The sequence below is a fragment of the Fukomys damarensis genome, unplaced genomic scaffold, assembly GCF_012274545.1.
Source record: "Fukomys damarensis isolate Sample0158 unplaced genomic scaffold, DMR_v1.0_HiC HiC_scaffold_30, whole genome shotgun sequence".
NCBI classification, from domain to species: domain Eukaryota; kingdom Metazoa; phylum Chordata; class Mammalia; order Rodentia; family Bathyergidae; genus Fukomys; species Fukomys damarensis.
The window spans coordinates 60,131,012-60,142,570 of NW_022900942.1; the positions used below are offsets into that span (position 1 = coordinate 60,131,012).

At 34.7% G+C, this 11,559-nt stretch overlaps 1 protein-coding gene across 3 annotated transcripts in view; it reads left to right on the forward strand.

Annotated features, from left to right (window-relative positions):
- Positions 1-11,559, forward strand: part of Rock1 (Rho associated coiled-coil containing protein kinase 1) — a 124,102-nt gene that overhangs the window by 103,569 nt on the left and 8,974 nt on the right. For all 3 annotated transcript variants that reach the window (XM_010638700.1, XM_010638701.1, XM_010638702.1), the window contains exons 26-29: positions 2,429-2,617; positions 3,747-3,906; positions 10,573-10,643; positions 10,837-10,925. In XM_010638700.1, coding sequence (XP_010637002.1) covers positions 2,429-2,617; positions 3,747-3,906; positions 10,573-10,643; positions 10,837-10,925 — 509 coding nt within the window. The remainder of the gene's footprint in view (positions 1-2,428; positions 2,618-3,746; positions 3,907-10,572; positions 10,644-10,836; positions 10,926-11,559) is intronic.

The window sequence follows — 11,559 nt, forward strand, 5'->3', positions numbered from 1 at the left end:
AAAACTCCAATAGAAAAAAAAAGTAAAGGACCATTGAGACACAAATAGTGAAAAATTTTAAATTGTTCAGCCCCAATAATAAACTAAGAAATAAAAATTAAAACAGTGATGAGTTAACTTTTTGACAGATAATCAGATTTAAGTGAGACAAATCCCCAAGTATGTCAAGAACACAGGGAGAGTTCATTCATATACCATTTTAGAGAATACACTGTGAGAAGAATTTAATTTTATGTACATGTTTTCTGATGCACTGCTACACAATTTATCCTACATAAGGGCTTCCCCAAATATTTAAAAGAAATAAATACAGTCCAGAGATAGTGATGCATGCCTGTAATGACCAGCACTCTAGGAGGTTGGGGCAGGAGGATCCCAAGGTTGAGTGGAGTGTGATCAACCTAGCAACTGAATGAGACCCTGCCAAATAAATGAATAAATGCTGGGGATATAGCTTAATGCAGAGACCCTGTTCAATCTTCAGAAGAAGATGACGGGATGACTACTGCAACATTATTTTTAACAGTGACAAAATAACAGCTCGTCAATAAATCATGATACATCCATACAGGGGAACGCAAGAGAGCCTTTAAAAGTAAATGAAGTAGACTTTGTGATAAGGGATATATGATATAGTATTAAATGAAGAAAGGCACAAAATGTATAAGAAATAATCAAAATACATGGTAAATGTTTAAATTTTTAAAACAAAATTGTTATAGAAAGAGACATAGTGCTATTAATCCTCTTCAGAATACTCCCCTTCACTTCAAACACACTCCGTTGTTTTTGCCCCTTTCTGAAGCAGTTCTGGAAGTCCTCTTTCCTGAGTGTGCTTAGGAGGTATCATTAAAAAGACAGCAACAACAACAAAAACTGAATGATGCTGCTGCTGAATGTCATCCAACAGAAAGGCAGGCTCGTGAAAACATTACAGTGTGTAATCTGTAATTTCATCTGCCTCGCTCATCAGATCTGGCACGTAATTTCTGGTGCTTCCCCCCTATCAAAATGACCATAAAAGGTAAATGTTTTGAATTGATTCGGGACATGGAGGCTGTCATGACAGCCTCACTAAAGACCCTCAGGAAAGAAGACTTCCAGAACTGCTGCCGACGGTGGCAAGAACAGTGGAACAAATATGTTTGAAAGGAGGAGGAGGAGTTTTTTTCGAAGGGTACCGGGGCATTAAAACTCAGCACCTTGTGCTTATGAGGCAGGAGCTAAAGAGCTACTCTGTGCCATAGAGCTAAATCCCTGGCCCTGGAGGAGGAAAATTTGGAGGGGGATTAATGACAGCATGTCTTTTACTACAATAAATTTTCTTAATTTATACATTTACCGTATTTTTTGAATCCATTTTAACTGTACGTGTAATCTATTTTTATGTCTGGGAAGCCTAGAAGATGATACACACCCAATGGATTGAAAGAAAAGCAAAGAAGGTTTTAGCAAAGGTGGTGTTTAAGGGTGCAGTGTTGCTTTGTTGTTGTTGTTGTTTTTTTAATAATAACTTTCTCCATGGTGCATTTCTGTATTTGACCTGGACAGCAAATGTTAAGATTTTTTTTTTTTGTACCGGGTATTGAACTCAGGACCTTAGATTTATTTTAAAAACCCATATATTCATGTATAAGTTCCACAAATAAAGCTTTTACTACATTAAAATTTCTCAGAGGATACTCGTCCTTAGAGAAACCCAGTCTGTGTGGAAATGGTGGCAGTTAGGACTTTTTTTCTGTCTTAATGGGAAAATATCTTTATCTGTTTATCTGTCTATATTTTACATTACTGTAGAACAAACATACTATGACTTCAGCAGTAGAAGGTCCTACACCAATTTCAGCTCTACTTACGTTTTAGAGTTCACATAGCTAATCTTAATTGTTTTTAGTCTGTCTCATTGTGAATGTATTTTTTCCTTCTGACCAAGGGGATTGATTGTTATATATTCAGCTGTTATATACATGCCTGTTTACTTTCCTACGGACCTCAGGATGACCTGGTTAGTCAGATGTATCGTCCCCTGCTTTCCTACTTGTCCAAAGGGAAAAATGTTCTTTATATCTAGTACCTAATAGAGTTCCTACAGCATAATAAGTATAGAGTAGTTGTTGAACAATGAATGGATTTTTGCAAGCCTATCTGATTCTTATATTAGAGAAATTTGGGGGCTTTTTGGGGTACTGTTTTTGTTGTTCGGAGATCAAACCCTATGCTTTCTGCATGCTAGCCAAGCACTCTACTACTGAGCTATGTCTCCAGCTCTAATATCAGTCATTGATATTACCAATTACTGTGTTCCAGTATTTCATACTCACAAAAAATCCCTGCTTCTTAATTTTGAAGGAGAAAAATGCATATTTAGGGGAGACTTAAACTGAACAGAATATAAATTGTTACTAATAACATTTTCATATTTGAATAGGCTGTTAACAAGTTGGCAGAAATAATGAATCGCAAAGATTTTAAAATTGATAGAAAGAAAGCTAATACACAAGATTTGAGAAAGAAAGAAAAGGAAAATCGAAAGCTACAACTGGAACTGAACCAAGAAAGAGAGAAATTCAACCAGATGGTAGTGAAACATCAAAAGGAACTGAATGAAATGCAAGCGGTAAGATTTGTGTGTGTACACACTGGGGCATGCAGGGTTATTGTCTTAAATTATTATTGTTATATGTATTTATCTCTTTGTCTTGTTTAGAATGGCCTTCATGGCATAAAAAATGTTATATTTTAATTTATAGCCTCACAACTTAATCAGTATCTTGCTACTAGAAACATTTATCTTGAACAACTAGAAAAATGCCCTATTGCCTATCAGTTATAATAACTTGACACCCCACCGGTGCATCAAACTCAGGACCTTGTGCTTAATAGACAGGCGTGGTGCCACTGAGTTACATCCCCAGCAGTTATCATTACTTGAATAGTTTTTACCATTTAGCAGCTGTTTTAAGACAATCAAGGGTTTTGTTTGTTTTTTCCAGACTAGAAGTTCTAGGATTCAAACCAGTGCCTTTCCTATACTAGACAAGCACTCTTCCACTGAGCTACACCCCAGCCCTTCCTGTTGTGATATGTTCTGTGGTTTGGGTAGAGATTTTCTCTAGTCAAGACTTTCCTGTAATCCAAATACCAACCTTAATTTTTTATTTTCCTGTCATGTTAATAGCATAAAATTGTGAACAGGGTCTCTAGTGTAAAGTAGACCTAGATCCAACCTTTGACTCTTATCATTTATAATTCTACCTTCCTAAGACATTTTCTTTACCTTTTGAACTAATTCATTTGGAGCCAGAAAAGCATTTTCTAACATTTTACTCTTTAATGCCTTATGTTTAAAAAAAAAAAAAAAAAAAAAAAACAAAAACCCCAAAAATAAAACTGTCCTAATGCAAGGAGAAAAAGTGCTTATCTTAGCATCACATTACTGAGAAAGAACTTACATTTCTATGGTGTGTCACAGTCTGGCCAGGCGTAGTGGCATGTGACTATATTCCCAGCTACTTGGGAGGCTGAGACGGGTCACTTCAGCCCAGGAGTTTGAGGCCAACCTGGGCAACATAATGAGATCCTGTCTCCCTACAGTAAAAAAAAAAATCCTGTTGTGGTAAACATCCATGTTTCATATTAAATGTTTTCATGATAGTCATTTAGAATAATTCTGCTTAACTTAATCCTTAGTGTTGGAAATTACTTGAGCTTGATTACTTACATTCTCTTGATATTTTTCAAAATAGCAATTGGTGGAAGATTGTACACATAAGAATGAGCTTCAGATGCAGTTGGCTAGCAAAGAGAGTGATATTGAACAGTTACGTGCTAAACTTTCGGACCTTTCGGACTCTACTAGTGTTGCTAGTTTTCCTAGCGCTGATGAAACGGATGGAAATCTTCCAGGTAAGAATAATTCTGTTCTGTCATTAAAGTTTGCTTGAAAGTAATGGAAATTATTTTTTTTCCATTGGGCTTTCTACCCTTTTGTCATTATGTCCATGAATCTTTTGAGGAGGAATTGTTTCTGATGGCCAAGACCTATGATGGTTTTATACGTAGTGTTGTTGAATAAAAATTCTCAGAGTGAATCCAACATTTTGTAGAATAAACAGTCTAAAGCTATCTTAGACCATTAACATGGACCTAAGAAGCCCTGGCTTAATAGAAATCTCAAGTGTATCACCTTGTTTTGAGCAGCCTGCCTTCATGATAATAGAGCTGTTACTCCAGGATTCACTATTTAAAGAAAATTGTACATGTTTTTGTGAGCGGCTACTGTTTGACATTTTATGTGTTCTTATACTAAAACTAAGAACTGTCTTTCATAATCAGAGCCCAGTAGCAGCTATATATAGAAAACCACCTAGCTTAGTAGTAGTACGCTTTAAACTGACTCTGTAAAGTTTTAAATTGGGGGGAAATAGATAAAAAGAGTTGGAATAGAATTGTGCAGTGAGGGAACAGAGAACCAAGTAAAGGTAGAAGTGAATGGCTAAGATTTCAGACTTTGTCTTTTTCTTCCTTTTTCTAGTAGAGAATCACCTCTTCGTTCTGGGCTTAATTGTACTAGAAATGAAGTGGATAGGTTTACACACACACACACACACACACACACACACACGCACCAACATTCCACACATTCTTAGTTCAGGGTTTGGAAGTTTGGTTTACATTGTAATAAACTTGAAAATAGATTTTAATTAGCATATTTCCTGGCTGGTACATGATATGAAGCAGCATAAATTATTGTAGGAATTCTATTTAAACAAAATACATTGCTTTTTAACATTTTTATATAGGAAACTTGATAGATTACTTAGAAAATTTTACAGTTTTTCTTAATCAAGAAAATGGGACTCAAAATGGGAAGTAAATTCAATTCCTTGTTGAATACATTGTGATTCATCCCATATTTTTCAGTAGCTTTGCTGCCTGGGGAGGGCAGAACAGGGAAGGAATATTTCCTGTTCTAGTGGTCCAGGAATTCTGTGCTTTTCAACTGTGGCTTTCAGAAACCTCTTGAGAAACTTTAAGGTGCACGTCACTACAGGAGGATCAGTATATGTTTAACAAAACCTCTAGCTTCTGCTGTTCGAACAGCTTTCTAAAGGTAGACTTAACCACTTATTAATGTTATGATTTTTAGAGGCTCTTTGCTTCATTATTTCATTTTCCTAACTGAAATTGTAATTCTCTCTTTGTTAACTCCACAATGCTTCTGGAGTAAAAGAATTCTTAACTCTGTTAGTGTCAGTTAAAATCTTAGCCAGAGCCTTTTCTTTATCCCACTCATTTCTCTTTAATGTGGTAATGTCTTTTCTTTCTCTCTCTCTTTCTCGCTGTCTCTCCCTCCCTCCCTCCCTCCCTCCCTCCCTCTCTCCCTCCTTTTTGAGACAGGGTCTCCCTATGTAGTTCAGGGTGGCCTTGAACTCTTGACAGTCCTCCTGCCTCAGCCTCCTGAGTGCTGGGTTTACACATGTGCACCACATGTCCAGCTTATTAACATTATAATTCTTAATGTGTACATGAGTTTTAAAAAATACTAGATTAAACATTTCAAAGATTTACACATTATTGGTGAATGCTAATAGAAGATTTGAAAGATTAATTGGTAGATTCTGCAAAAGAAAAGAAGGTGATGAGTTTTATCCTGCATCGTGACTTACTCCAGAAGATGAAACTCAAATGATCCCCAGGTACTTTGATTGGCACACTTAGATTTCAGAATCCTGACCTAATAATTTACGAATCATTTAGCAAAGAAATTTGAAATGTTTTTACTAGCTCCATTCTGAATTTATTACCTAGAATACTAGAGCATTTTCAAGGATTTTGTTTTCAAAGTTTTCAGACTTCATACCAAAGTGCTTTTAGCCTTCTCCATTGCTACAAAATGAGACCAGTTGTCTCTTTCCCCATCAGTATGTGCTCAGTGTGAAATTACCAAGATCTCACCATGCTGAGCCCTGACTTTTTATACTGGAAGTAGAAATTATGAGATGATCTTTGTCAATACTGTATTTGTTTCCTCTCTCCATCAGATATATTGCTAGTAAATCCACCATTTCCTAGATACATCAAAATGATTCTTGGCAAATAAAACTAAGATTTTGCATTCATATGTAGGAGAAACAATTGAAGTAGTTTTGTATTCATTCTCAGTGTGAGTTATTTGTCATTCAGATATCAGAAATATTCTTTGAAGTTTGTGACTGATTAATTTGTATTAGGTTCATTACATTAGTGAATGAACTTTCAGATTAAAAGAGGACTGAATAGATGTATTCTATAGTTAAAATAATGGATCATTTTATTTTTCAGTGATTTCACTTTTTAAGTAGTTGGGTAAATAAGCTGATTCTATATCTAAGTATTTCTTAGATTTCCTCGGTCAGTATAAAGATTCTAATTATCTTGTACCTCTTTGAGCACTTTGTCACCAGTCTCCCTCTCCCACCTTTGCACCATCTCTCTCTCTCTCTTCAGTAACCTCTATAATCTTGCTTAGTGGACTTCTTGTCTCCCAGTGTTTTTAATTATAAAATCTTGGGGTTGGGGATATTTCTTCTCTGATTTAAAATTGTGAGGTTCGTAATCGTACTTTCAGCCAGGCATGGTAGCACACTCCTGTGTTCCCAGCACTCAGGAAACTTTGAGGCAGGAGGGTCACTGTGAGTTCGAGGACAGCCTGGGTTACGTTGTGAGTTCAAGGCCAGCCTGAACTACATAGTGAGACCCTGTCTCAAACAAACGAAACTTTCCACATTTTCTTTTTCTTTTTCTTTTTTTTGGTACTGGGAATCGAACTGAGGTCCTTGTTCTTACAAGGCAGGTGGTGGAACCACTGAGCTAATAAATCCCCAGCGCTCCTCACACTTTTTTCTCTTAATTCTTCTGTGTCTTCTTTCTCCTTTGCGTGGGTTCTGTGTCAGATCATATTTACACAGTGTGCTTTGTTTTTGTTTCTGTTTATTTTTTGGTACAGGGATTGAACTCAGGACCTTGTGCTTATGAGGGAGGATGTTGAACCACTGAGCTAAATCCCAGGCCTACATAGTGTGCTTTGACACAGAGATTATTATCCTTAGCTGGGAAGCTGAGGCAGGAGGATAGCAAGTTCAAGTCCCACGTGGTCAACTTAGTGTGACCTGTCTCAAAAAATTTTCTTAAAGGGCTGGGGAGGTAGCTTAGTTCAAAGGGTTTGGGTTCAATCCCCAGTACTGTGTTTTTTATTTTTGTTTTTTTTTAAGGTTACCCTTAGGATAGGGTTTGCGTTTTGCATAGGTGACAAAAATACTTTAATGTGGTGGTAGTCTCTTCTTCCTTGTTCTTTTTCTATTATTATCTTGGAATGTTTACTTAGTTATGTAAAGAGAATGTAGTCATGAAGCATTGGGAAAATATGTTACCAGTATTTCAATACTTGGTTTCAGTACCCTATTTATATTATCTTTTATTAATTATCTGCATCATTCTTTTTTTTTTTTTTCATCTTAATCTTGGGCTGTGTAACTTAAATCTGAGAAGTGTGCTTCCAAATATTTATATAAGGATTTCTGAATTTACTCTGTTAACGATGCGAAGACAATCTGAATTCTTCAGTGTTGATTTCATTTCCTTTTTTATGCCACTTTTCAATACAGTTAAAATTTTCATAACCATCCTCTACCTCTTTCTTAAGCAGTATGTGGTATATCCAAGTTAATTTTGGTCGTCTTTACTGATTAACTTTAATACATAAAGTGGATGTATTGGGTATTATTTACGTATAATTAGGCACTATGGCTCTTAGTTGGATAAAAGAATCAGTTGGCAATGTTGAAATAATATCTTATTTTTTGTAAGTTAAAATTCTTATACAAATATATAAAATCTGGAGCCAAGGTATTTACGTACTTCTGTAGCAAATTGATGATAATGTAGACTTTGAAGTTCTCAGTGTTTACTTTACAAATTATCTGAAGAAGCTAATTTCTTTTTTTAAAAAAAAGCTAATTTCTGCATTTTTTATGTAAAAGATGGAATTTACTGCATTTTACTTCAGATTGCCATGTAGTTTGCAGCTAGTCCTGGTTTTGGAGGATATCTTCATGTGTAAAAACTAGTAGGTATATTAACTTGCATCTCAAATAGGAATAAGGAAAGGGAACAGAAGCTAGTATGTACTTTTTATCTGTTATCACTGATTGTAATTTAGTTCCTAACCCAAACCTGCAGCTGGGAAGCATGGATATTTTTGGTATTTATTTTTATAGAAGAATGACTGGAAGAGTTGGGATGTTTTGTAATACATAATTTTGTTTAAATGCCAAAATTTCAAGGGCTGTTATTTTCAGTGAAGAATTACTGGTATTAACCTTTGTTTCATCTTCAAATATTAAGACTACTTTTTATTTGAAGTTGTGCTTATCTTAATATTTATCAAATTATACTTTTAAGACAAGAGCTGTAATTTTTTGCCACACTAATAGGAAAATTCCTAATATTTTCTTTTTTGGTGAGGTAAAATATCTATGAATGATCAGTATATATTCAGCAATCACCTGCAAGTTGTTTAATATAAAGCTTCTTGTTTGGTTTTTAAATTGTAACTATTATTTAGAGATGATTTTATTGACATTCATAAAAAATACAGAATAGCAAGTAATTGACAAATATTTATCTAGCACTTCTGTTGTCAGATGCCATGGGTTACATAAAACAGTAGGATATAGTCCCTGCTGTCACAAAACTTAGCAAGGAGCTATCTAAAGAAATTAAATAATTTTTGATGAAGAAAAAGTTAGAACTTATTTTAAACTTGTTATCTCTTTATTTCCTACTGTTTAACCAACTATGATTTGTGTGAAGGGGAAAATAGCACAAACAACAGTTTGGAGACATTAAATACATGGAACATGTAGGAACACAAAACATGAGCTACAGTTCAGTGAAATACAAAGTTTGTTCAGAGGACAGACGAACATTGTGCTGTAAAATTAAGTTCAGAAAATGAGCCTGGGTTTGAAACCTAGAGCTTTTATGATGCTGGTGGAGCCTTGGACAGGCGGTTCACCTCACTAAGACTTAGTCTCTTCATTTATAAGTGGAGGATGATAACCGGGCGTGATGGCGCACACCTGTATTCCCAGCACTCGGGAGCTGAGGCAGGAGGATCGCTGTGCTTTCGAGACCAGCCTGGACTACATAGTGAGTTCCAGGTCAGTCTCAAGTACATAGTGAGACCCTGTCGCAGAAAAAAAAAAAAGTGGAGGATGATAGTTAAATCTACTGTATAACCCTAAGATTATAATACCCTAGGTTCATGGGACCTGAATCATACAAAGGTTAAACATGACATACAAATTGTGAAACACATGGGAATTAATAAGTGTTCAGTGAATGTCATCTGTTGTTACTATAAGATTGAGCATTGCAGCTTTAAATTATGTGGAGAGGGGTGGTATATATTTCCACAAGATCATGATTTGAACTTTAGTATCATTGGTCACATTATTGTATCATGCTTTAAAAATGGTTACCTCTCTGATCTTTTATCTTTTAAATATAAGGTTAGATACTTAAATGGTTAATTTAGCTTTTTAATCTGCAGCCTCTTATAGTTATTTCCATTGGGGTCATCTTCATCTCCCATATGTGTCTGATGAACATTATATTTAATGTAGTAGTGATTATTATAAAAGAATGGCCTTGATCAAATAGTAAAGAAATTTATGGTGTGCCGTCTGCCTTGCAAGTGCAAGGACCCAAGTTCGATCTCCGGTACAAAAAAAAAAAGGAAAGAAAGAAATTTATGGTATACACAAACAGTTTAACTATTAGCAGTTAGTCAACTGAAGTTTGTGTCCTTTTTCTATTCATTAAATTTTAATATTGTAAACTTAAAAGCCTTTACCTGTTTTTAATTTGAGAAGAATTACAATTGGTTTTATCTGTAGAATCAAGTTCCCCTCTATACATATGGACAGTTTTATTGAAATTGTTGTGTTTTACCAAAAAAATTTTTTTTATTAGAATACTGTACTGAGGAAACAAATAAAATACTTGTCTCTTATTCTTTATATCTAGTTGATTCTGCCTGCATTCCTTATTTATTTATCTTCTATTCTTGTCTTATGTGAGTAATAGGATACTTCTGTACTTTTGCTTGCTCTTTCTTGTGTAAATCATGGCTCTGATATGTTCCACTTACTGCATATTTCTTTTTTTTTCTTTTTGCTAAATATTTTTATATGAATGTTATATGATATTTAAAGTTTTCTATACCATACCCCATTTAAGCCGCAATCCATTCCAGTCTTGCCTGGCTCTTAAAGACATTGTTACTTCATTCTTTTGTAGTTGAGTACTAAATGTTACTTCATGGGAAAAGTGGCTTGGGATTTTTTTCTGCAATATTTGTATGGCCATTAAAATTGATTTGTGTGATTGAAGCATGGAAGAGCAAATGATAGCATTGATCCATTTAGCTGTTTTTAATTGCCTGTTGCTGCATGCTCTCAAATGACTTGTAATAGTTTTTCCTTTGGTTACAATTTAAGACTGATTGCTATGTTCTTTTTCTCCTAGAGTCAAGAATTGAAGGTTGGCTTTCTGTACCAAATAGGGGAAATATCAAAAGATATGGCTGGAAGAAACAGGTACTGTGTGACTAATATTTTTCTGATATTTTGTTATATATTTTCCTTGAAGGATAGAACTTGTATTAACTGTCCATTACTGACGTTGACTTTAGAGTAATACAGTGTAATCTAGACATAAATGGCAAATATGCTTATTTCTGTAAACCAAGTTAATGTTCCTTTTGTAACGCTTCTCTTTTTTTCATTTCAGTATGTGGTAGTAAGCAGCAAAAAAATTCTGTTTTATAATGATGAACAAGATAAGGAACAATCCAATCCATCTATGGTATTGGACATAGAGTAAGTTACTTCTTATTGAATTATAAATCACTTGAGTGTTAACTTATGATTAGAGCTATTTTACATTTTGTGTTACTCAGTGTTACCTAATTTTCTTAACAAATTTAAAACTCTGGAGCAAAATGTATATTGGGAAATATTGCATACCTGGTTTGTGTACTTGAAAAATCAAATTTTGTATTTTAAACATTTAGTATTTTGGGATTCAGAGAGCATCTCAAAAAGTATAGAATTGTCGGTCATTACTGAGAAGAAATATAAACACACCTGTTCTTTTTTAGTAATATATCAAAGAGGCCTAATATGGAGAGATTTGTCCCTTGTAATCTTTGTAAAAAGCTGCCGATATTATCATAGGTGCTGTAGTAGGTATAAAGTAAGTAGGCTATTTAAGGAGCTTAGAGACATAGAAAAAGTGAAACTGCAGCAAAATATAAAGTGAAGTGAGAAGCAAGTGCTTTTCAATAGAAGCATAAACTTAAGTATTACCATTCTTTTTTTATTAATATTTGTAGAGCTTATTATGGTTAGAATGTTTAAAAAATTGTATTGGGGGCCAGGGATTTAGCTCAGTGGAGCTGCTGCTTGCCTTGAAAGTGCAAGGTCCAGAGTTTGATTCCTGGTGCCAAAAAAA